Source organism: Triturus cristatus, chromosome 3_2 (assembly GCF_964204655.1).
Source record: "Triturus cristatus chromosome 3_2, aTriCri1.1, whole genome shotgun sequence".
Lineage (NCBI taxonomy): Eukaryota > Metazoa > Chordata > Amphibia > Caudata > Salamandridae > Triturus > Triturus cristatus.
The window spans coordinates 624,285,017-624,311,744 of record NC_140584.1 but is presented as its reverse complement, the minus strand read 5'-3'; the positions used below and the strand labels follow the sequence as shown (position 1 = coordinate 624,311,744).

The 26,728-nt window shown below is 45.7% G+C and overlaps 1 protein-coding gene across 2 annotated transcripts in view; it reads right to left on the bottom strand.

Moving 5' to 3' along the window:
- Positions 1–11,167: 11,167 nt before the first annotated feature.
- DAGLA (diacylglycerol lipase alpha) overlaps positions 11,168–26,728 on the bottom strand; it is a 321,198-nt gene continuing 305,637 nt past the window's right edge. For both annotated transcript variants that reach the window (XM_085648539.1, XM_085648538.1), the window contains exons 19-20: positions 22,925–23,127; positions 11,168–22,763 (exon numbers count right to left, since the gene is read on the bottom strand). In XM_085648539.1, the coding sequence (XP_085504665.1) occupies positions 21,821–22,763; positions 22,925–23,127 (1,146 nt within the window). In that variant the 3' untranslated portion in view covers positions 11,168–21,820. The remainder of the gene's footprint in view (positions 22,764–22,924; positions 23,128–26,728) is intronic.

The following is a 26,728-nucleotide window of genomic DNA, read 5'->3' as shown; positions in this document are numbered from 1 at the left end:
CTTTGGTGATTTGTTGCCATTGTTGATAAAAATGTTGTAACCTTTCCTTCACTGGTGTTGTATGTGTTGAGGGGAGGTGAAGGTTGTCACTATTTTGGAGGGTTGAAGTTTTGGCAGTGGCTACCTCTGTTTCTATAATTTGTTTTGTAGAACGATCCCCTATTAAATTGGCTTTGATAGCAATCCTTTTGTCTAATGTTATTGGTTAGTAAGAGAAAGAATTTCCCGTAGGTGTATGTCTAGCTTAAAGCCAGATACTTTGAGCCATGCTTAGCGCCTAATGAGTATACTAGTGTTAACCTCGTATGCGCTGGTGTCTGCAGAGCCTAATGCACATTGTATAGTGGCATTGGATATTGATTTGCCTTTTTCCACTGTGTTTCACATTCCTTTTATTGGTAAGGAGATATTGCAAAAGTTTCTGCATGTCATCCCATGTGGCCCGATTATATCGGGAGAGTAGACCCACAGAATTTGCGATACGCAATGGTTGGCAGCTTGTGCTGCTACTAGTTTACCTGCTGCATCGTATTTTCTACTCTCCTTATCTGTAGGAGGTGCATCCCCTGTGCCTTGAGAATTTGCTCTTACCTGGCAGTGTGCACCACCAGTGAATCCGGTGCAACCTGTTCCTTATTATACTTAGGGTCCAGTGGACAAGGTTTATATTTTTCTCAACACGGGATGTGATTACTCTAGATTTAACAGGTTGTTTGAATATATCCTGTGCGGATGCTAGTATACCTTTAAGCATAGGTAGTGTGTGATTTATTAAGTGTTTCTACCAGAAATGTTCTTCCTGTAGAACAGTGTGTAAATATACTTTATAGTCTGTAGCAGCCCTACTAATGATGTAATGATATGCTGATGTTGGGGAAGCCGTTTTTATAATTAATTATTTTCCAACCTAAATGGGCTGCCTACTTTTTGATACCAAATATCAACTTAAAAGACTTCTAGAACTTGCACAGAAAAGACTTAGACTTAGATAAAACATTCTGCAGTTGCTGAAATTAAGTTGCCATTGCAAAGCAAGGCTTGCTCGAAGACACCATAAATATGTCACGAGGCTAGTGTAGAAATATGCATTGACACATACCTTTTTTGTAAGTAGCAAGGCTCGAATGTTTCTGTTGGGAAAAGTATTACGACAGCAGAAACCGTTTCCAGGACATTGTACATTGCATTAGTCCAGAAAGACCCAGGACATCACAAGCGAATGACACGAGGGTAGCAACAGCCACGCCACCTCACACCATGCAGGTATCACGCACTGTTGGCCTCTTTTGACTTGCTTAGGATTCTGTACTTGAGTTACCTGCGGAGGCTACATATGGGCAGAAGCTGCCACTTTGCTTAAATTCGTCAGAAAATATTGTTCTTCTGCTGGATTTGTATTACATAAACATAGATGTTTTTCCCTTTGTGGTTAAGACAAATAAAAGGTTCTGGAAGACTTTTCCTTGTCGGACATTCAGTACCTATGCTGTCTGTTCCAGTGCTGCACGTACTATTGGCTTGTATTACTGTTGTATTATACATTCTCTCTTTCATCATATGTGCTGACAGACTGGAATTTATTGAGTAGGCTTCTACAATGTATCATCTGGTGGTGAGGGTTTGGATGGAAAAATACTTGGATCAGTATCATCCAATGGATCAGCATTATAAATATCCCATGGTTCAGGGGATGTATTGGGATCATCACCCCGTGCATCTATAAAGTAAGGGATATTATTACCCTCATGTTGATGGTCACTATGCGGTGATTGATTTGGCGAAGACATTGGTTGCCCAGAAGTTAAGTGTTCTGGTGAGTGCAACTGTTCTGTTGTTGAAGTTGAAACAGGTGAAGTTGGAACGGGAGATGATGGCATAGGGAGAGAGGGAGGTGGAGGAGGAGATGAAGGACAAGAAATAGGGCTTGTGCCTCTGTCTGGTTTCTTTTTTTTTGGTTGATGGGTTTGTTGAGGCCCAGCAATGGTCTCCTTAAAAGATTTCTTTCCCTTCTGCAGTGTAAGAGAAGCAGGTGGTGGTGTTTTTGTGCCCAACTTCCCAGTATGAGGGTTTACAAATAACATATTTTGTCCTATATCCAGCTTGTCTTGCAAGCATTCAAGAATGGGCTCTACTTGTTTTTTCTGTGGGCCTAAAGTATTTTTTGTTGATTTTCGACTCCAAAGATGTGGAGGGCGTCGAAGAGCCTTTCTTATTTGCTGTTTTGTACTTTTTCATTTTTGGTGCCGACGGCTTATGTATAGTTTTTAACGGCAAAGGTTTTGCGGGCGAACCATGTTTTGGCTCGGAGATCTTTTTCAGATTTGATGTATGTTTCTTTGGCTCCGAGTACTTATTTGACTTCGGCTGTGCCGATGAAGCTTGTTTCGGTGTGTGTGCCAAAACAAATTATAATGCTTTGAACTTTTCAATGCAAGTCGATGGCTTTACAGGCGTAGTGGACCTCTGTGTGCCTGTTGATGGAGACCTCCATGGACCGAGGCAGTGGGGCTCCGAAAGCCGAGTACGTGCCCGTGTATGGAGTCAGGAATAGAGTCTGAACTGACTCCACTGCTAGCCAGCAGTATTTATACATCTGTTGGAGCTGTCTGGTCCTCTGAGTCTTCCAGTTCTTGTTCGACCTGAACGCCAAAAACACCTCACAGGATGTTTCTTCGTGTTCTGGAGATAAACATAGATTGCAGACTTTGTGCAAGTCTTGTCAGGAATATTTTGTGGGTGTGTTTTCCAACGCTCGTGGACGCAGTCCTGTACAATGGAGACACAGAATATGATGAATGGTGGGCCTGAGCTCAGGATGGCGCAGTGAATATATTGTCACAAGTTGCTGCCTTCCAGATCTGAAATTTATTGGATCAGAGAAAAGACCGAAAGCCTAAGAAGGCCTCGTGATGATTGAAGCTTCGGTCCTGGAGCTGCTATAAACGACGCCTGAACCCGATGGCAGAAAAAAACGTTAACAAAGGAGCAGAGGAACATGCTCAATACACAGCAGAGGAGAAGTCATTATACCTCGTTACTCGAAGACTTCTTTGTGGAAAAACAACTAGTAAACGCCAGTGCCCAACACTCGATGGCAGGATAAATCTAAGCATATGTAGCTAGGTCCAACACATGTAACGAATATATATGTATACACAAATTAAAAATTGTGTATTCAAGAAGAAAATGTGTTTATTTGCAGGAGAAATAAACTGGAGAAAAATGCTTGAATTTCAAAATATATTTAAAGCTGATATTTGAGTGATAAATCATGTGGCTTTGGGGAAAATTGTTACTAATATTTTTAACTTGGTGTGAGGGGCATTAAAGATCTGAATATCATGCACTATCCATGGAAAGGCATTTCACATTAATAAAATATTTTTTCTTTACTGCTGGGAACTGAGCTTTATTCACTGAGGTGACCACTTCTAATAGTCTTGAATATGGAGGCCTCTACTGTAATTATGTCTGTTTTGGTCACTATTAAAACTCTAATATTAGTAGTTCGGGATCATTTTCATGGAGCATAAGTAGCTCTTATAATCGAAAAGGTTGGAGGCCCCTGGCTTAAACCCTGTTGCTTTTGGATGTGACATCCCTTGCCAACTATGAAAAATGTGTAAAAAGTTTTTTTTTTTTTAAGACTCAAACGATGAAGGAGAAGATTCACATATGTGTCTGAAGGTGCGTAAAGAATAGAACAAATGAACAAGTTACTTACCTTCGGTAACGATGTATCTGTAAGAAACATTAGTTAGTTAGATTCCTCACCTTAGAATATCCCCAGGCGTCAGACTGGATCCGGAAGATTTTTCGTCAGCAATACCCCTTGCGCGTCGCTAGGCGTCGTCTGCGGCTCCGCGTCCGTCGTCGTGTGCCGGAATGACGTCGGAGTACTTAGACGCCGCCCTCGCGCGCTGACGTCAGTTCTTGTACATAGCTTTCCGCGCCAGGAACGCAGAGCCATGCAAAGACCGACACTGGTGCCAAAAATAAAATCTAGGGGCCTGAAAAGGATAACCTTAACCCTAGATGTCAGTTCGCAGAACGGGGAGGATGGGTGGGTCGGTGAGGAATCTAACTAACTAATGTTTCTTACAGATACATCGTAACCGAAGGTAAGTAACTTGTTCATCTGAAAGAAACACGTTAGTTAGATTCCTCACCGTAGAATAGATACCCAAGCAATACCATCCCCGGTGGTGGGTCTGCGAACCAAGATCACACCAGAAAGTCCTGGAGGACAGAACAGCCAAAGAAGCCATCCCTCCGGACTTGGCTGTCAAGGCAATAATGCCTGGCAAACGTGTGTAGCGAAGCCCACGTCGCCGCCTGACAGATGTCCTGCAAAGGGACACCCCGTCCCAAAGCAGTAGTAGCCGCTGTGGCCCGAGTAGGATGGGCGCGCAGCCCAACAGGAGGGTCCTTTTTTGCCAAGGAATAACAAATTTTGATGCACAAAACGACCCACCGAGAGATGGTCCGTTTGTGCACAGCTTTCCCCTTCTTAGCACCCACGTATCCAACGAAAATTTGGTCGTCCACCCGGAACTGCTTTGTGCGGTCCAGATAAAAGGAGAGCGCACGTTTTGGGTCCAGGCGGTGGAGCCTCTCTTCCTCTTTGGAAGGATGCGGAGGTGGAAAGAAGGTGGGCAAGGTGACAGACTGCCCAAGATGAAATGGAGTCACCACTTTCGGAAGAAAGGGGGGACGAGGCCGAAGGACAACCTTGTCCGGATGAACAGAGAGAAAAGGAGGCTTTGATGATAAAGCCTGGAGCTCACTCACCCGTCTAGCCGAGGTGATGGCTACCAGAAAAGCAGTCTTAAGCGTCAGCAGACGAAGAGGACAATTATGAAGAGGCTCAAAGGGAGCACACATTAGAAATGTGAGAACAAGATTCAAGTCCCACTGAGGCATTACAAAAGTGACAGGAGGGAACGTGTGAGTAATGCCTTTTAGAAAGCGTGTAACTACAGGGGACTTGAAAAGAGAAGGCTGATCAGGAAGCCTTAAGAAGGCAGAGATGGCAGCACGATAACCTTTCAGGGTGCCCAGGGCAGAGCCCTGCCGGGCCAAAGAAAGAAGAAACAGTAGAACCTCAGAAAGAGGGGCGGAAAGGGGATCCACAGCCTTTGCTGTGCACCATGCCACAAATTTGTTCCACCGGCAGGCGTATACCGTCTTTGTGGAGGGACGCCTGGCTGCCAGAATGATATCACAGACTTCAGGAGGCAAGTCAAATGGCATCAACTGCCGCCGCTCAATCTCCACGCATGGAGGTGGAGGCTGGACAGGTTCGGGTGGAGGACCGCCCCCTGCTGCTGCGACAGAAGATCCTCCCGAAGGGGCAGACGTATCGGAGGATCGGTCAACATACTGAGTAGCTCGGGATACCAGTACCTTCGTGCCCAATCCAGAGCCACCAAGATGACTTGGGCCCGGTCGTGCCTGATCTTCTTCTGCCCAGAGTGCTGAAGTGGTATAGGCGGAAAGGCGTACAACAGACCGCAACTCCACTCGTGACGAAAAGCGTCGCCGAGCGAGTGCCGCCTTGGAAATTCCAACGCGCAGAACTGCTGACATTGCGCGTTCTCTTCGGTGGCGAATAGATCTAACCAAGGCTCTCCCCACTGCTGAAAGAGACCTTGCGCCACTTCGGAGTTCAGACGCCATTCGTGATCCATCATGCACCGGCGGCTGAGTTCGTCTGCTCTGGCGTTCAGAGAGCCCGCCAGATGTTGAACCACTAGGGTGACGCCCTGGTGTTCCAGCCACGTCCAGAGGCGCAGAGCCTCCTGACAAAGGGTCCACGACCCCACCCCGCCCTGTTTGTTGCAATACCACATGGCGGTGGTGTTGTCCGTGAACACCTGCACGACACTTCCCCTGACAGAGGGAAGGAAGGCTTTCAGTGCAAGTCGGATCGCTCTCAACTCCAACAGGTTGATGTGGAGACGAGACTCCGCCGGAGATCAGAGGCCTCTGATCTCCGCCTCTCCCATATGGCCACCCCATCCCAGGAGGGACGCATCCGTCACTACGACATGCTCCGGTTGGGGAAGGGAGAGGCTCTTGCCCTTGACCCAATCGCGGTCCGTGAGCCACCACTGCAACTGCCGTGCAGTGCCCTCCGAGATCAAGACATGGTCGGACAGGTTGCCGTGATGCTGGGCCCACTGAAACGTCAGGTCCCACTGCAGAGCCCGCATGCGCCACCTGGCGTGATGCACTAGTAGGATGCAGGAGGCCATCAGCCCCAGAAGCCGCAACACTAGCCTGACCGAAACCCAGGATAGAGGCCGAAAGATGGGAATCAGGGCCTGAATATCCCGGACCCGCTGTTCCGGCGGATAGACCCGGAACTGCGCCGAATCGAGAACCGCTCCGATGAAGAGGAGCTTCTGAGAGGGACTCAAGTGTGACTTCGACACGTTGATGGAAAATCCCAGCAAATGCAGGAGATCCGCCGTAGTCTGGAGGTGGGAGACGACTGTCTGGGGCGAGCCCGCCTTCAACAACCAGTCGTCGAGATAGGGGAAGACTGGAACCCCTGATCTGCGCAGATGAGCTGCGACCACCGCCATCACTTTCGTGAACACCCGAGGGGCACTGGTGAGGCCGAAGGGGAGCACGGTAAACTGAAAGTGCTCTTGGCCCACCGTGAACCGCAGGTAATGCCGGTGGGCCGGCAGGACGGGGATGTGGAAATATGCGTCCTGCAAGTCCAACGCTACCATCCAGTCTCCGGGGTCTAGGGCAGCTAGAACCTGAGCCAAAGTTAACATCTTGAACCTCTCCTTCCGGAGGAAGGCATTGACGTTCCGGAGGTCCAAGATAGGGCGTAGGCCCCCTTTGCCCTTCTTGGGAACCAGAAAGTAGTGGGAATAACAACCACGACCTACTTCTGGGCTCGGAACGCGCTCGACAGTCCCCTTGGCCAGGAGGGCCGAAACTTCCTCGTGGAGAAGATTCAAATGATCCCCCGAGATACGGTGGTGCTGCGGTGGCATGGCTGGAGGGGTCGTCTCGAAGGGGAGGGAGTAGCCCCTTCGGACGATTTGCAGCACCCACCTGTCCGATGTGATGGACTGCCAGTGGAGCAGGTGATGGCGAACTCTGCCGCCCACTGGCGTGGAATGGGCCTGAAAGCTCGGACTAGGAAGGCTTTGAGGCGGATGCTGCTGGGGTGGATGTGGGCTGACCTAGTTGTCCTCCAGAACCGCCTCGCCGGAAACCACGTCCGCGACCGCGCGCAGGTTGGTTCTGCGGCTGGTGGCTAGGCGTACGTGAGGAGACACCCCTTCCTTGGCCACGAAAGGGGCGAAAAGTGGAAGTTTGCGACCGCGGGGCCGAGAGGCCCAAGGACATGGTCGTAGCCCGGGAGTCCTTAAAGCGATTCAGCGCACTGTCCGCTTTCTCGCCGAAAAGGCGAGTGCCATCAAAGAGCATGTCCATGAGGGTGCTCTGGACATCGCCCGAAAAGGACGTGGACCGCAGCCAGGCGTGACGTCTAAGCGCCACTGAGGTAGAAATCGCCCTACCCAGCGAGTCCGTAGTGTCCAGCCCACATCGGATTGCATGTCGCGCTGCATCCCTCCCATCGGCCAGAGCCTGGGTAAGTCGTGTCTGGACCTCCTCCGGACACAGGGGCAGCACGTTCTCCACCGTATCCCACAGAGAGTGGGAATAACGGTCCAAGAGGCAGGCGGTGTTCAAAGACCGCAGACTCAAACTAAGGGAGGAGAACAGCTTTTTGCCGAACTGTTCCAGCCTCTTGGAATCCCGGTCCGGCGGAGCGGTCGGGAAGGAGGATTGGGAGGTAGAGGCCTGGATAACCAGGCTCTCGGGGGTAGGGTGTTGGGACAGAAAACTGGGGTCGCCCGGAGCAGGGCGGTGGCGCCTGGCGACGTTCCTGTCCACAGGAGGAACTGTGGAGGGCTTGGACCAGGTGCCCTGCAGAACGTCAGTGAGGGCCTCATTGAATGGCAGCAGAGGCTCAGTGGAGCTTGCTGCAGACTGAAGCACCTCAGTGAGGACTTTAGTCCTCACAGCCACGGCAGGTAGCTCGAGCCCAAGGGCTGCGGCCGCCTTGCGCAGCACCACAGAGAAAGCAGCACCCTCCTCCAAAGCCACAGTCAGAGGAGAGATGAATCCAGTGTCCGGAGAGGTATCCAGACCACTGGCCTCCCCCAGTTCATCTGCCCAGTCCTGTGACAGTTGAGCCTGAGCGGCTATAGGATCCTCGGATCCCTCCCATTCGCCCCCATCATCCGATTCCTGGTATGCAGGAGGAAGGATCGGAGCCGGGCGATAGACAAAATGTGTCTCCAGCGGCGCCGAACGCGGCGTCCATCGACGCCGTATCGGCGCCGGGCCCGGAGTGGGGCTCAACTGGGGCTCGACGCCGAGCGGAGTCGGCGTCGGAGGTGGTACCGGTGTCGACGCCGGCGGAGGAGGCGTGACGAGGTCGACCGGCGTCGGCGGGGACTCGGGAACGGGTCCCTCGGGCGCTTGCGGCGTCGAGGCCGGAGCCGTCGACGGCGCCGGGGCCGGAGCCGCCGGCAGGCAAGGTTGCCCAGTCGGGTCCGCGGGGCCCGAAGGCGCGCCAGCGGGCGTCGACGGCGGAGCCAGGTTCCTCATGGCCGAGAGGAAGGCACTGACTTCCGCCGGCGTCGCGTCAGTCCCAGGGACCGGTGGGTATGGGGACGTGCGCGGCGCCTGCTGCTCCGTCGGAGCCGCGGGTGTGGAACCACCCTGACCCTCGGCCGAGTCGCGCGACCGGCGAGGGGAGTCCGAAGAGCGGTGTCACCTCTTGGACTTCTTGGAGTGCTTCGACTTACCCGAAGACTTGGATCCCGATGACCGATGATGACGTCGGCTGCGGCTCCGCGACCGATCCTTGGACCTCCTCCTGGACCGGGATCGAGAGGGGCGCGGAGCCGAGTGGCGAATCTCGAGAAGCTTACGGGACCGCTCCCATCTAGCCTTCGAGGTCAGGGCCTTGCAGTCCGAACACGACGCCGCGTCGTGGTCGAGGCCCAAGCAGTAAAGGCACCGGTGGTGATGGTCCGTAACCGACATCAAGCGGCTACAGTCAGCACAGGCTTTAAAACCAGGCATCCTACCAGCACCGGAGTCGAGACAAGATCAAAAAGGATCGAAAAAGTTAGTCAAAAAGTGACTAAAGCGGTAGCTCTCCCGGATCTGCGCTTACTGGCGCGGAAAAAAGAAGAACGGACGTCAGCGCGCGAGGGCGGCGTCTAAGTACTCCAACGACGTCATCCCGGCGCACGACGCCGACGACGGACGTGTAGCCGCAGACGACGCCTAGCGATGCGCAAGGGGTATTGCTGACGAAAAATCTTCCGGATCCAGTCTGACGCCTGGGGATATTCTAAGGTGAGGAATCTAACTAACGTGTTTCTTTCAGATATAAGTGTGCATGGGTAGCACTTATATGCATTTTTCGCTTGTCAATTCTGGAGAAGAATGACATCAGCACCGAGCCACACGATGACCCTTAGTGGCACGAAGGAGTGCTGCTTTGGACTTTCCGGATCCAGTCTCATGCCTGGGGAATATTCACAGGGTGAGAAATCTGTGATGAGAATTATAAGATTTGATGGGCATTATTACAAAGTTATGTATTATTGTACTAGAAAATAAATAACAAAAATGTATAACTTTACCAGAAGTGAAAACAGAACGTTGTTCTTTGGAATAGATGCACAATTCATTGCGGCTGCTGAGCCAAATGTTTATGCCCCTGGTGTCTTTGGAAATCAGTCCAACCCACTGTAAACATTGGGTGCATCTTTCAGAAGTTCTTTTTTTGTCACTCCATTAGGCGGTCATCTGTGGGGTGACTCCGAAACCTCATCTGCCTTCATCCACCCAACCATTGAAACTATACTCTGCAATCCTAAGTGGTCTCGCAATTCAAAGCTCTTTGCACCACAGAGGATACCAGTGCCACATACTCTCGAGTGCCACAGAGCATTAGTCCCAGGATAGCGAGTGTACTCCCAATGGTGGCAATGCCTGAAATGTAAATATGGAAGTGCTAGAGCATGCTTTCTCTTGAGAAATGGCGACATTCATCCATTAAATGTTTCGTATCCGTCCTGTAGAGTAATGGTTAGTTACCTTTCAATTTAAAGTGCATGTACCCAGGACTTGAAATGAAATACTCATTCAAAGTACTGAAGCAGGGATCTTATGTGCGCAGAAAAACTGATTTCTTCCTGAGACCTATTGGTTGTAAGAATGCATTAGTTTCCAGCACTTCAGGCTAGCACCCGGAATAAGTCTTATATGAAGAAACTGTATAAGACATTTATCTTCGGAACCAGCAGCAGTCTTGGTCTTAGTAGGGTGGTTGGGTCTGCAAGATAGCAAGTGTATAAATCAATTACTAATAACCTTTTCACTTCTCAATTGTGTTGTTTCTATTTCTTGCTTCTCATTTTTTACCTCTATTTGTCTTTAATTGTTTTGTATCCCTTTCAGGTTTTTCTCTCAGTAGTCCCTCTTTTTACTTAACCCATTTTATTTTGGATTTTTTTGATCTCCTTTTTTATTTTGGTTTGACCAATATTATTATTTTTTTTTTAATCTCCTTTTTTGTTTTTCACCCTGCAGCTCCACCTCCCTAGCTTTTTTTCTGATCACCAATTTTCTTCTTATCTTACATGGGTGATTTTCCCTCTCCCCCAACACAGGGGTATATCAACAATGCACGGCGGTAGAATTATCGCCGCTTTAGCGTCCGTTTTCGGACAAAAAGCGGCGATAATTCCATCGCCCTATCAGCATGGACATGCTAACACGTGAATCCATGCCTTTGTGCCCATTTTCTTTGCACCTCGCATCGCTAATGAGGTGCGAGGTAGGCATTCCCGACGTTAGGATTTTGCACGCTAAACGCGGCCAGCGATAATTATTGCCGATATGCCCCTAAATTTTTCCTCATTGTCAGTCACTTCTTTTTTTCTTGATATTTTCCGGATCTTTTTCAGTATGGTTCACAATTTTATTTTTTAATTTTTAATATTGTTAACTTATTTTTAAATATAAAGCCTTTGAATTTTTAAATTGAGAAGTAATAATTTCAAAGCGTTGAATTAATACCAAAATAAAAATGGAATAAAGACTCGTTGGACCAGTTACATACATTTTTTATTTATTAATGCTCTTAGTGTCATTCCAAAATGCAAAGTGTTCTTGTGTCTGGTCAGATAGGAAAATCAACGAAATCATTAGATGAGGGAGGGGTCATTGAGAGGAGCTGGGCAGTGTTTCCTACGCCTCTGTCCCCAGGCTTCTCTCATATCTCCCCACCAACAAAAAATGCACTTATAAAATATGATTTAATTTAAAAAAGAAACACAGACACAGGCAGTCAGGCAGAGTGGTGATTTGTAGTTCACTTATAAATGGCTTTGATAACAAGAGAGCGACATGGGAACAGGGCCACTTCCTCTTTAGGGGAGGGAGCATGCATGAGGAAACATTGCAGCAACCACCCAGACCTACAGTCAGCTGCGCCTGGACGCTTGGACCCACCTATTTCTTTTAATCAAGTTTCACACCACAATAATTCACCTTCTGACTATCGTCTATGAGCAGGGCTGGCACCCGGTCATACAATGAGGATTCACAAAGATATGTGCAGGGACTTCAGCCAATCAAAACATCAGAGTAGGGCTTGCAGATTGTGCTGTATTAAGGATCCATGATCAGTTATTTGGTATTACTTTCATATAGGATTTATATTTAAATAGACCTTTGTTTGTATGCTGTTGGAAAAAAAGCTTTCTGAGATCTTAAATACTCTAAATTAAATTGCAAATGTTATTACATTACAACACAGTTACCATTATAATGGCACGGATAAGGAGAACATTGCAAGGGCAGGGGAGAATGATTTAAGTAGAATGGTTGTCTATGACAGAGCCAATTGGTAATAGGTAGGTAAATGGAAAGCAAAGTGGCAGTCAACTTAGCATTACTAGCCACTGTGTTTTTTCCATGGCACATTTAGGTCCTTAGTCTACTAAAAAGGTAATAATAATTACAACATATAAGACCAAAGAGATATTTCAAATATTCTTTCCTCTATACTTTTGATTACAATTTCTAATTTAATGAAAGGCTATCTTGTACCGGATAATGTTTTTATTCAAATCACACGACATTACAACAGAAAATAGATGATTTTCCTGCAAAATAATCCAAAACACAGAGGCAATAGGAAAAATGCCTTTTATTTTCCATGCCTTCCTGTATACCCTCACTATACGTAGATGTTCTTGTCCATTTAATAATCATTGAAAAGAATAAGATACCATAAAAAGCATATTTTCTATAGGCATAAGAAGTAAGCTTTCCTCTGAGGTACTTCTGCAGTACTTATATAAGTAGGACGCTGCATTTTGCAATCAAAACTTTAACATACATCCTTTGTATTAATTGCCAATAGAAAAAAGTACGGAACCTTTGTGCCCTTGCCCTGCACTCTATTTTTTTTTTACAAATCTGAACTGAATACCCTAAAGAAACATTGGTAATTAATTTGCATTGTCAAAAAATAATCTATTTCTGATTTTTTTATATTTAAATATAGGAATTTAGTGTCAATTTCACATTGACATTTAGTGCAATATGATGTATTCGAGGCATGTAAAACATCTTAAAAGGAATAGAATATTGTTGCTTTTGTCCTGATGATGGCACAGGTTTCAAACAGTCCCAGGGATGAATCATGTTGATTCGTTTGCAGGGGACAAGCCACAACACTGTCCCATGCAGTAAACTGAGTGGACAGTCACATTGAGCGTGCTTTGTTTTGTAATGCCACTAGCGCTGTCCTCTACAGTAGGACACCGTTTGACCTAAATCCTTCTCACTATCCTCCCTTTAGCTTGAGGGATTTCCCTTTACTTGTGCAATTAAAAGTTTTAAATCATTTATGCTGTAATATGATAAAATAAATCATTTAATTTAGAATATTATGATCCGAGAAAGCTTTGTCAGCATATGTTCTCAAACCTGTTTATAGGCAGTTCTTGGATAAAAGTACAACCAAATACCTTGATTTGGAGAGCTCTGAGCAGGGCTTGCGAATCCTTCTAGAGAGGAGTCAAAGGCCTGCTTTTCATCACTCAAATTCCAATCTGCACCTGTGAACTGGCCTGGCCATTCTGTGCATAAACAAGAGGGACGGAAGGCAGGAGTTTGGAGAGATAGCAAGTTATAACTTGTTCGAAAACCCACAGACGTGGAATTTGTCTTCCATTCATCCTTAGGAGGAACAGGCATTTCATGTTTCTCACAGCATATTCTATCAAACTTCTCCAACTACATTAAATCCTGTGCACAAGACTGGTCGGCAGAGGAGAATTGACGGTATTTAGCAGTCTGATACCAAAGTCTGAACATACCACAGCAAATCCTCAGTAAACACGAGTTCTTAAAACAAGGCCATGCTAGAGAGAAAAAAGTGTTACCACCCCAAAATGGTCATGGTGTTTAAATAAATAGGAAACAAGGGTAAAGGGATTGACCAACTAAAACCTAATTTGTAACAAAATTAAATGTATTCTTGGCACTGGTTGGTATGAGAGTTATGATCCCCAGCCTCTAATTATGGCAATTGAACTGGTATTCACACCACTTTGGCCCAGAGCAGATTTCCCATGCACCCACTTTGGCATTTCTTCATGGTGGAGAGGTGAACTACATTTTCCACCTCTCCTCTCTGATCAGAGGAGAACCAATACCACACTAGTGCACTCAGAAATAGCCTGATGCATTATTATAGACTATTTACAGCATGGTAAATGGGTCTCGGGATCCCGCCCGGCACCTTCTGGCACCAGAACTACACAATCTATAAAGATATATATATATATATATAGAATATACATGAACATTTATAGATATTTATATATATATATTTATCTATATATACATATTTATTTATATGTCTACCTATAGACATAGCTAGACATATACATACATATATCTATATAGAATATTCTATAGGGTTTTAATTCTCTCTTTTATACAGTAATTATTCCCAAAATACAGAAGCGCAGGGTTTTCCTGCACCGTGGCACAATGAATCAGAGGTTTTGCTGTTTTTACACCAGGGCAGATATAAGCAAGCTCCATTAGTGGTGCTAGGTCTACCTGCAGCAGATACAACCCTTATTCCTGGTGCCTGCCATCTCTCACATATTCACACATCTTTTTTTATATACTCTAATGCATTTTTTGTTTCAATTTTGACCACGAGAGCATCTCTTCATCCCAGTCTCAATATGTGCTTGATTAATCAACAGCCATTAGCAGTTTTGATACTGACTGCACTTCCATTTGAAGATGGAGTAACAGGTGGCACGGAAGATATGTGCCTACACAACCAGCAAGATGAGGCGGTGCGTGGCCAAAGAACACATTAAATTGGCTGTGTGAATTGGAAGATGTTGGAACAAATATTGAAGCCGTCAGTTACCCTGCTTTTGCCATGCCTTTTATGGGAGGATGTGGGCTGTTGAAGAAAGTTGGTACCCCAGCAGCAGCTTACTCAGGCATTAGGGGCATCACTTAAAGGCTCTTGCGTTCTTAAAAAATAAGGAAGGAAGGCAGTTGTTTATAAACACAGGTTTGCGCTTTGTCTAGGACACTATGGTGCACCAATATCTAAGGCTGCAAACACAATCAAAAACCTCAGCACCAACACTCCAGCCCAACAAATTGTGTGGTCACAAACAATAGAGTAACTCCTGCACTCAGCCGGCCCACCATGGCTGCGCACACTTACGCTAATGTGTAAACATATTCTCATGCTGGACCGTGCTCCAGATCAGGCATGACCAGCTTAAGGGAGTGTGATAGCCAGCAGGAATGGCACCACACAGCAAAAGCAATGGACTGGAGGAAAGTTGCAAGAGGTCCTCTTTAGTCATGGAGGATCTTCTTTCATCTTACAGCGACAGGCCTTGTGCACGACCTCAAAACCAGAGAAGTGCGACACCGAGTAGAAACAAATGACTAATAGATTGTGTAGGAGAAAAAGTAAATAATGGAAATGCCCTAGGTGAGGATATCTATTCAACTTTTCTGATCTAAATGCAGCAAACTATGATCACTGAGCTGAGAAGTTGTCTTTAATATGTTCACTTCCAAGTCACCACCATTGTCAGAGAATATTTGGAAATGGTGTGGGATGTGTACGGGACCTGCACCAAAAAAAAGAGGCCTATGCCTCAAAACAGACATAGGCTGGGCAAGAGAGGCAGTCTGACAGCCACTTAAAAACAAATCCTTTGCTAAAAAATATACTTGTTTCACCTGTTTATCAAGGTGCGCACAAACACACACATATAAACAGATATATTTACATATATGCTAGCCACAACTTACCTACTGCAGATCAGATAGTAGCCAATCATAGTTCTGGTAGTGTATATCTCACCTATCAAACATCCATCTCACCTCTAATAACTTGCATTCTGTTAAAGGAGGACTCCAGAAGAAGAACACAAGGAGAATGCCTGTCACTCAATCTTGTTGGTGTATAAAACATTAGGGAGCTGGGCGACCGAGCAGCAGGAATGCGTGAGAGAATCTGTGCTTTAGTAATGTAAAGATGTTGAAGAGGTTCAAGGTGAGCACAGTCAGGTTGCACGCAGAACAATTTGGGATAAGGGGAACTATTATTGGTTTAACAAGATTGATGGATATGTGCCTGTGGCCATTAAGAAAGATTGGCTACTGTGTGTGTCACACACAGAACACAACACAAGAAATTGGTGAATTATAGTAGATGTATAAGAAGGCACGGTGAGATTATGACTACAGAAAAATAATAATTTAGTATAGTGTCTGGTCAAGCCTGATCACTGGGAATTGAAATGGCTGAACAGGCAATGCTCCCTTCTCTGACAGCCTTACAGGGAGCTGCTCTGTAGGTATTACCCACTCATAAAATCTTAAACAGACTGGGGGAGAGTGTGCACTAGTGAAACTGCAGGGCACAAATGGAATTTTGGTAAAATTGTTCTCCATCAAACTTCAAAGCATACATCAAACCAGGCCACGGGTGACCATCCATGAATATGAGAACTTGAGGCACCTGGTAGAAGGGTGGGAGGACAGGTAATGAGGACCACCTCAGACACATGATGTGCTCCTCCAGCTGGGGATCTTGACCAACAAAGAATATTACCTTGAATTACTGTTAAACTGGCAAGCTGTAAAATTCAATGATCAGCCCCTGAGAAAGGAGTGAACACACAATCCCCGGACCAGGGATATCTAAGGAGAAGGTGGTTACTTCTAAGAAGTAGAACTTTCTTAGCTATGGGGAACAAGGTGGTGCATAATCATAATTACATTTTATTGAGGCCATGTGCCAAAAATCCTTTATTTCAACTTCAGGTAACTGGAAAGAAGTTGTCAAAAATGACAACGACTTTGATGGTTCCTCCAACTGCAAGATAAACTGGAGAGAATCCATGCCCTGTGTTAGGAGCTTTTATCGGGGTAGAGGCAGACAGTTCTTACATACTGTCCTTGCTCTTCCCCTTCTCCGTCCCACATGTGTCATAGGGAAAACAATGATGAATAGCCTTCTCATTAATTTCCTCCCGATCAACTAGGGATGCCCACAAGCCTTTTCCATGGATATGAAATAACCTGTATCAATCTTGAGAAGAGCTAGTATTTGGTCTTTCTTCTAAAGCTCTTCTAAAATCAGCACAACCTCAAGCACAAGTGACAGTATTACATTATTCTTTTTTGCCTCCAATTCCTGTGGGGTTCATCTAGTAAGAGACAACTTCCGAAAAACATGCAAATTATAATGCATAGATTAACCTGTCAGGCCTCACTTAACACATAAAGCAGCTGTTCCTCACATGCCTTACAATTGGCCAGCGGGTGCAGTATCTATATCCTTGACTCAAGGTTAGATTACAAAAATTCACTTTGCTTCAATCTACCAAAATATGTTCTATAAAGTGTCCATCCTATTCAGAAGCTGCAAAAGAACCGGCTTTTCATAATAGCTGGCTTTCTAATGGTGGCTTGGTAGGGTCTTAGACTCCTCTTTTTCACAGCTATCAAACCCTTAGAGTACAACATGCTGTACACAATGTAAACAATTTAACATAAAAAAAAATAATCTATCGTACCGGGCTCACTTCCCACCAGTAAGTGGAAGTAGAGTAACTGATAAAGGAAGCACACTTGGTAAACAGGTGTGGATAACAAGGGGCAACTGATGACTGGGAGGAACACAGTGTGTATTTTACAGTCTTATGGTGAAATAAAAAAGAAAAATATACATATATATATATATATATATATATATATATATATATATATATAATTTGGCAGTTGCCCGAGGGCACATGATAGTCTGCGGTGCCTCGTGTAGTGCGCTGCTGCCACTGCGCATAAACTTATTTTTCCCTCTCTCAATCGTCGAACTAAGAGCACAGCACTCCGGATCTTGCAGATAATCATATTTATTTTACATAAAGAGCAGAGGTTCAAAAAGGAGCATAAATGCATTTCACCTTTTCAGCCTTGTTCACAATGCTGGCTGTTAAGTTACATAAGCTTAAATGCACAAAGTGCATCAGAAGTGAACATGGGAAATGGAATGCCTCAGGAATCGGACTCCCAGGGTCTTTATTGAATATACTCCTTTAAAACATATATTGTCCCTTTCTCGACACATATATCCTCATATAGTTAATTCAAATTTGCTTTCATTAAATCCAATCAATCATTTTCAGAATCCAAGGATTCAAGTACTACTGCATCCCCTTAGGGGTGAGTCACCTGCTGCTAGAAAAAACCTGGAGGGAGGAGTTGTAAGTGCATTACAACTACGAGAATGCCCTCCAGCTCAGCAGTCATCCGTGCAATTTATTAGTGATCAATTTGAGATGAACTATAGTTCTATTTGACATTGTATTACTTTTAAGGGTTAAAAAACTAGTACACTCAAGATGGTGTGGGAATTTCTATTCCTGAGCCAGACCCTTTATTTTGTTTATTGTTCAACTCATCCTTGAATTTTATACATTGTTGATTAGATTTAATGAATTGAAAATAAATTTGAATAAACTTTATAAGGCTATATTTCTCTAGGAAGGGACATATGCTGAAAGTAGTATATTCAATAATCACGCCTGGAGTTGGATTCCTGGTGAAGTCAATTTTCTATGTAAACAATGGAGTTTTATCAGGCCTGGACCAATTGACAGGGTGATTGCTGTAGGTGCTCAAATGGTCTGTACAAACTTTGGAGCTCCCTAGTGAAGGATAAGCGCAGACGATAGATGAAAACATATTGGTCTAATGCAGAGAATGGGCAAGCATGAGAGTTATATGTTTGAAAATGCAGGGGGTGGCGTCATACACACCCTGTTCCAGACTTGGGAGGGTTCATATTGTGAATACACCATGCCAGCTTATGTCAAGAGCCAAACACATCTTGACCATCCAGGTGAGAAATGCAGTCTTGAAATACAAATTTGAATTCCCAATAAATAATACAAAATCTAAAAGGTCTGGTGCTCTGGGAGTCACAACTTGTTAGTGCAAATGTGTTCATTCAGAGACCAAAAATAAATACCTTCAAGAACACAGACCACAAATACAGACCACAATGGCATCCCTGAACACTTCTTGGTGTGCAACTTCAAATCTACCTTTCTTCGCGGAAGGAGGACATTTCTACTCCTTTGCAAGGTGCATTTGTGGCATCGGAATGGGACATAAAAGAAGGGTAAAAAGATGAGTTGGGCATAGATATGCCTGACCTCATGCAGGTGGAAGGGGAGAACACAAGCAAGCCCACGTTTTCCCAAGACACAAGGGTCAGGCCGTGCAGCCACTTCCTCTTGGATTTCGACTCCTAGACATGGGAGGGCCTCCATCCTGGGACTGTCAGCACACCTTTATCTAGCCCCAGGGCATTCAGAACACCTCCATCGACCCCTGGCCCTGTTTTTCTCCACATCGCCATGCCCAGCTAGCAGGCTGAGATCATGAGGTCTTCCTGTTTGGCAAGACTGGATCCCATATGTCAAGTACGTGTAGAGTTCTGAATCTTGTCTGGAGCCACTGTGTTGGCTCTGTGTGTATTCAAACTGATGTAACATGGCGACCAGCATTGTGAACAAGGCTGAAAAGCCGTAACGAGTTGACGGTCTTTTTATGCACCCCTGAACTTTATGCTAAATAAACTGGATTAACAGCAAGGCCTGGAGCACAGTGCTCTTAATTTGAAGAGTGAGAGAGGAAAGAAGATATATATGCGCACCCACACACACACATATATACACAGAAACACACATTCACTCACAACTAGCTCACTGTTCAGGCATTTATCAACTAGTTATGCACAAACAGCCTCATGCATCACTTTACAGATGTAGCTATCTGTTTCACTGTGCACACTGTCTCACACACAAAACTCGATGTATTAATGGATGTGCACAGCTCCACCTTCATAAAGTATATTGTGTCTCTCTCTTTCGATTAATGAATAAGTGCACGCAGATTCATTCAATGGCTCCTGCTTCTATGACCAGCTGCCTCATGTTGATTAAGAGCCCAGGTCTTCCGTGTTCCCAACAACAAAAGACCCCCAGGGAAGAATTTTAGACTATAACAGGAGACTTCCGCAAGGAAAAAACAGGTTAAAGGAAATACATTCTGCTGCCAAGATCAATCCATGCTTGTCGAATCCATGCCACAAGAGGGCCATACTGCTGCCTTGGGTGCCCTGAAATCTGGCCTTGACCACCCAAGCACCCTTTGGATGGGGATTCATTAAAGCCGAAGTCAAAGGCCCTCCCCCACACATAAAATAGAAGAGTAGTGAACATTCAGAGAGTTCTAAACTTCTTCTCCAGACCGAGTACAAGAATAAGTTATTTCTCTGCAACATCGGTTTTGCAGCAAGGATTCACATGCATTGCACACTTGTGCCCCAAGGATTCAGAGGGATTGAAAGCAAGTAAACCCATTCAAATATCATATCTGTGCAGCAAACCATCCTTTTGAATTCTGAAGTGGGAGAATTTAATACCCCCCGGCAGTCCACAAAATGGCCAAAGTAAGACGAAGTGCAGCAGTCTGCTCGAGGCTGCTGACATTTACAGCGCCGGACAGCGCTCCGCAGGCGCATTTAAAAAGTGATCTCTTTATGCCTTTGTCAATCAATCAACAGAGGTTGAGCAGCACTGCCTGGGGTATCTTTGGAATACAAAGCCCTATAGCTCATTGTGCCACGGGGAGGATATTTGGTTATGGGTAACATGTCAATCTCTAGGGATTACAATCTTGAGCTTCTCCTCTGCCTCTGGGGATCAGGGTGTGAAACTAAGATTTGAAGAACATCACTCTACCTGCCCTGCTCACCAAAGTGATGGTAAAATGCACCTGCTGGAGCCCCGACATGTGACGTCTTTGAAAATGGCAGTTTTATAAAAGAATATCCCGCCTCTGTCTACGAGGAAGGGATAGGCTGAAATAAGACCGTGTGTGTGCGGCAATAGGAAGAGATAGCACTTACCGTCTCAGAGAACATGTGTTGCAATAACCACCACTAAATGTGTAAGTGAGATGTAAGTGCTCCCTGTATCACTGGGGAAGGCTGTGGGGGTTGTAAACATTTTCCCCATGCAAGACCCCCAACCCGCCGCACCAGTCCTAGACGAGAAGCTTCCAAGACCATATGACACATCCCTTCATCTTGGGGCTCGTTTAAAGAGAGCATCATCTGATGCAGAGAGAAACACTGGGAAACAGAAGCATCTGACTTTGCATTCTGCGACCTTTCACATTGACCAACAGTTCCTTCTACAATAAGCAAGTGAGATCTGTGTGTGCTCTACTGTGAGGTCCTGTTTGACCCCCTCATATGCTATGGTTAGCTCTGGCATTGCAGAAGTGCCAACCACAATGGAGAGGCCTGTAAACATGGCAGTCTTATCTGGCCTAGCCCAACTGACAGGGTGCTGCTGTATTGGCACAAAACGGTCTGCACAAACCTCTATGCTCCCCAGTGTAGGGTAAGCACAGACAAAATATGAAAACATATTGGTCTAATGCAGAGAATGGGTAAGAATGAAAGTTATATGTTTGCAAAATGTAGGGCTTGGCGTAATACACACCCTGTTCCAGACTTGGGAGGGTTCATGCTGTGAATACACCATGCCAACTTGTGTCCAGAGCCAAACACATCTTGGGCATCCAAGTGAGAAAAGCAGTCTTCAAAAACAGATTTGAATTGCCAATAAATAATAAAAAAAAAAAAAGAAAGGTCTGGTGCTCTGGGAGGCACGACCTGTTAGTGCAATTCTGTTCGTTCAGAGACCAAAAATACCTTCAAGAACGCAGACCACAAATACAGACCACAATGGCATCCCTGAACACTTCTTGGTGTGCAACTTCAATTCTACCTTTCTTCGCGGCAGGAGGGCATTGCTACTCCTTTGCATGGTGATTTTGTGGCATCGGAATGGGACATGAAAGAAGGGTAAAAAGGTGAGTGGGACATAGATATGCCTGACCTCATGCAGGTGGAAGGGGAGAACACAAGCAAGCCCAAGGTTTCCCAACACCCCCGATTCAGGCCGCTACAGCCACTTTCTCTTGGATTGGGACTCCTAGACATAGAAGGCCTTTATCCCGGGGCTCTCAGCACACCTTTATCTAGCCCCAGGGCGTTCAGAGCACCCCCATCGACCCATGGCTCTGCTTTTCTCTAGAACGTCATGCCCTGTTAGAGGGCTGAGATCATGAGGTCTTCCTGTTTGGCCGGACTGGATCCCGTATGTCCAGTAGGCGTAGAGGTCCGAATCTTGTCTGGGACCATACACTCCGGGCTGCTCATACCCGTTGGGGTGAGGTCCATAAGTTCCCCCGAGGAGCTCAACGGGAAGGATGGGGAGACAGAGATGCCTGAGGAAGGATCTGCCGATCCTGCAAAGACCCGGGGAGGTTTGGGCACCAGGTTGGGTTCGTACTGTGCCCGCAGCAGTATCTCTTGGTCGCTGACAGACTTGGGGATCTCCCCATATTCATCAGCACTCTCAGACACCATCATGCGGTAAATGTCTTGGAAAGAGCTGCTCTTGCTGTCCAGGTTGAAGAGACTGTCAATAAACTCTGCAAACTCCAGCACCTGTGGGCTAGGCACATCCGTCAATCGCCCATTCTGGAGAGCCACATCTCCCCATGAAGGATTTGGCAGTCGGTCAGTCACACTGGCGGCCCCCTCAATGCTGCTTTGCCGCCTGGGCAACATTGGAGGGGAAGAGCCACTGCTGTTATGCACAGGCTCAAGTGTCTGGGTATCTTGTGAATGTTTGGAAAGGCTGTCAGCTGCCAGCAGCTCTGTGCGTGAGCTGAGTGAGGGGTTCTCTTCAGGAATAGTGGGATCAATGTAGAAGCAATGTGTCTCATCCCTTTCTAAAACAGCATGGAGGCTGGGTGACCCCCGTATGCTGCGGAAGCCCGAGGAGCGGCGGGAGTCGAAGCTGTAGGTGGACTCATTGTCTGAGAGGCTTTCCATTGTGGCGAGTGGAGCTCGGCGGTCCTGCAGCGCCACCGCCAAGCGGTCCTTGGTGCCCAACAGCAGTAATTCCACAGGATCCTTGAAGACTGGTGAAAGGAGCTTAGTATCGTAAAACCCCTCCAGGCTGATTTCAGACTGTGACTTGCTCCTGAAAAAAGAGAGAGAGAGAGATTGTTCAACTCCACACTTATATATATATTCATTCAGATAGCAGCTACAAGGGGCTACAAGACAAACAATGAGACACTCAGTACATTGTCAGACAGTTGTCAGAGGTTTATTCTGCAGACAGAAGGAATAAATGCTTACTTTGTGCTGCTGTTCCTGCGGTCTGAAGGCCGGTTCCTGGCACCCGTGAGCAAAGCTGCTCCTAATTCTAGACTCGGAATTCCAGAGGGCATGGGCTGATGCTGGAAGATCAACTCTGGGTTCAGATCAACTTCCGTAGGGCTCACCATTACCTTTGCTGCTGAAAGTAAGGCTGTCTTACCTTTGTTGTAATTCTCAAGGACCTGAAAAACAAGTTCACATAGTTGAATGTTTCATCCACTAGCAGGAAAGACTTAACAGAATGAAGTATGGTAGGTTCTTGGGAGACATGGCATATTGCCCACATCAGAAACACTATTTCATGGACCCATTAACTTGGGCATTAACTTGGGCAAAACGTGACCCACTCCCTTTCGCTGTACCCCAATAGTAATGCCTCCCTTACCCACATTATGTAGCAATGAATGAAAGAGAACTCTGGGCACTGCAAAAACAGGTGCATCATGGCAACAAACGTATTTTCCTCTTACTACAGAGAAAGTAAAATGTTACTTACCTGTAACAGTTTTGTAGCAAAACATTTTTCTGGATTCACATGCTGTGCATTAATCTGCCATTTAATGGTTAGGTCTGCAAAATACCGTATTCTTTTTTTCCCCTTTGGGTATTGACCAGTGGGTGGGGAGTGCCATCACCCCATGAAGTCAGACATCAGCCCACACTGCCAAAGTGTGGCATATTTACATTCTGTTTTTACCTTTCATGGTGACCTGAACTGACACTGAGCTCATGCTGTATTATGAGTTGCTCTCTTGGTCAAACCACCCCTCTACTTTCGCATGTGAATCCGTAAAGGTCTTCAAGCTGCAAAACTGTTGCTACATGTAAATAACCTTTCCCTTTTACAGCATGAATATTTTCTGGATTAACAAGCAGTGCACACGTCGCACAGCAGTATTACAGCTGCTGGGGGGTTGCACTGAAGTGTGTGTGTGTGTGTGTGTGTGGCTGCAAACAGGTTTCACAGTACCTTCTCCACTACCCGAGTTTCTTCTCTATTGAAATTAATACACACACAGTATTGTTGGTGAAGGTATTGACCGATGACCATGTGGTAGCCATGCATATGTCGTTTATCAATATGTATACAATGAAAGAAACAATGGCCCATTGCTTCCTGGTAGAATGTGATTTTGGTCTGCTATCCAGCTTTGTCTCTTGCAATAGTTCCCTTTGTGTCGACGAACCTCTATTTACCAGTTCATAAGAGACGAAGCATTGATTTTCTCTCCTACAATGCTTTGTTTTCTGCAGGTAGTAAACTACGCTCTACTCACACCTAGCCTATACAGTAATCCCTCTGCCTATGTTTTTGGTTGATGGAAAAAGTTGGCAGTTGCATTGATTGGAAATGGGATATAACCTTTGGAGTTGACGGTGGAGTAAGTTTCTTGACTAACATGTCCTTTTGCCTCTTTATTTGTGGTTCCTGTATTGTGATTGCCTGTATTCACAATGACAATAAAAATGCAGCTTTCACGGTTATAAGTTGTTATGCTGATTTCTGCATCGTTTCAAAGCTCCTTTCTTAGCTGTATAAGGACCAGACTAAGAGTCCATATAGGGCCACATCCACCAAACTTTGCAGTGCAATTCGTTTTGCCTCTTCTAAGAAACGTTTGATCACCAATGTAGCACATACATTCCCCTCTTAAGTGCCCCTGGTGTATGCTAGTTTTGCTGATAAGTGTACTTCGATGGATGCGTAAGTTAGTTTTTCATCCAAAAGGTGCAACAGGTATCGACTTACTGTAGCGTCATGTGCTTGGCTAAGTGCCAACATTTTCTTTTTGCACTAGTACATCGCCGATATGGCTGCATAACATCTGGGTGCTGTTGGTCTCCTGGCTTTTCTCAATACTTCTATGAATCTGTGTGGTTAACCTAGGTGTCCAAATTCTAAGTCCACAGGAGCCATATCTTTAAACTGAGGCTGGCTGGCTCTGGGTGACATATCTGACCCCTTTGTATTGTTAATGGGTTTCTGCAACAATGGCTTTGGCATCCCTCTTCTCTATGCGATTTCTACCAAGTCAGAGGCTCACTGTGGCGCTAAAAGGATCATTGTCATAGTGGTCTGTCTGCACTTGTTTATTACTAATGGTATTAGTGGGAATCAGGGGAAAGGCACCGGTAAAGTTCCCTGATAAATCTATTGACAGGGCATTCTGCAGGCACATATGGGAATTGCGTATGGTAGAGCGAGTGGCGGATCTCAACATACGAGTAAGACAAAAAGGGAGGAAGAAGCAGACAAAGCAAGTCGAGCAGTAAACACTGGCCAATGTAGAGAGCATTGTAGACATCAACATACTGGGAGCAAATGTGCTCTCTTGAGAGAGACAGATACCAAAGTTCAACGATCAAGATCCCAGACAAGCCTAACTGATGCACGCCGCATTGTGTTTAGTAGGGAGATTAAAGCACACAGCATGCTTTTCTGATTCCTTGGGCCTCTAGAGTACTTATCTATTTCCATTACTATTTGGAAAATGGATACCTGCATGTGAAGCTTTTATATTTTCTATTTGCCTTTGTGGCAAACACATCTGTATGTAGTTTTCCTCATTCTTGAAATATCTTTAATACCACTTCCTGGTGCACTACCAATTTGTGCAATATGTTTTCTTGCCTGGTTAATAAGTCTGCTTCTACATTTATAGGCCTGGAAAGTGTATGGCTATCAGTGCTAACCTCCTTTGCAATGCCCATGCCCATGCCCATGTGTCTTGAGCTAGTCTTGATTTCAAGTATGCCTTGATTCCTCCCAGTTTGTTTAGTTAAACCATTGTCATGGCGTTGTCCGTTTAGATTTGATGTTTTGGCACCGACTGCTTGAGCTCACCTTAACCAGGCAATCGTGGAGATTGGGGTAGACACATATCCCCCTGCCTTCTCAAATGAGCTGCTATGAGTCAACAACATTTTCTAAACAACCCTGGAGTGGTCTTGATTCCAAATGGAAGCACTTTAGATTGGTGAAGGGAGTTGTTTACCTCAGATATTTCTTGAGCTTGTTATTCATCTGAATATGAAAGTAAGCGTCCTTGACGTCTATGATTGCTATGTAGTCCCCTTCATTTAGTAGTGGGATGACCTCTAGCAGTGTAATCATCTTGAATTTTTTCTCCCTCATAAATGTATTCAGGATTCCGAGGTCTATGATGGCCCTCGTAGTCAAGTCCTGCTCTGGAATGAGGAAGTAAACTCAGTACTCTCCCTGGGTGTGCTCTCATTTTGTTACCTTCTCCTTTTTGTAAGAGGTCTTTTATTTCCTGCTACACTAGTTTCAATTCTTCACCTTTAAAAGATTTTCTGTTTGAAAATCTGTGGTATGTGTTTTAGCTGTATGTAATAGCCACGTTTTAGGATATTAAGCACTCATTTGTTTCTCTGAACTTGTGGAGGTAACCCCCCATCCTGCCCCATACAAGTTGTATCCGGGGCTTCCATGTTGTGAGTCAATTGGCGCCTGTGGGGAGCCCTCTCTTGGTCTAGCCCTTTTCCCTGGCTCTGCCTCGAAAGGGATGTCTCTGTTGGGGAGGAAAATGCCATGGAGAGCTTCTTCCCTGCCTGCCTTGTAGCTTGCTGTGGGGACTGTGCCTGTTGTAAAGCAGATGAGAAGCACCCTCTCTACAATGGTCTTCTGGTAGGAGTCATACCCCTACTATAAGGTTCCTTGAACTGTAAGGCCTTGGTTGCCTCGGCTATATTGTCGTCCTTCATTTATGGGAGAGAGACATCACCGGCCAGTGAAAGGGAATGTTTACAATGGACATCTCT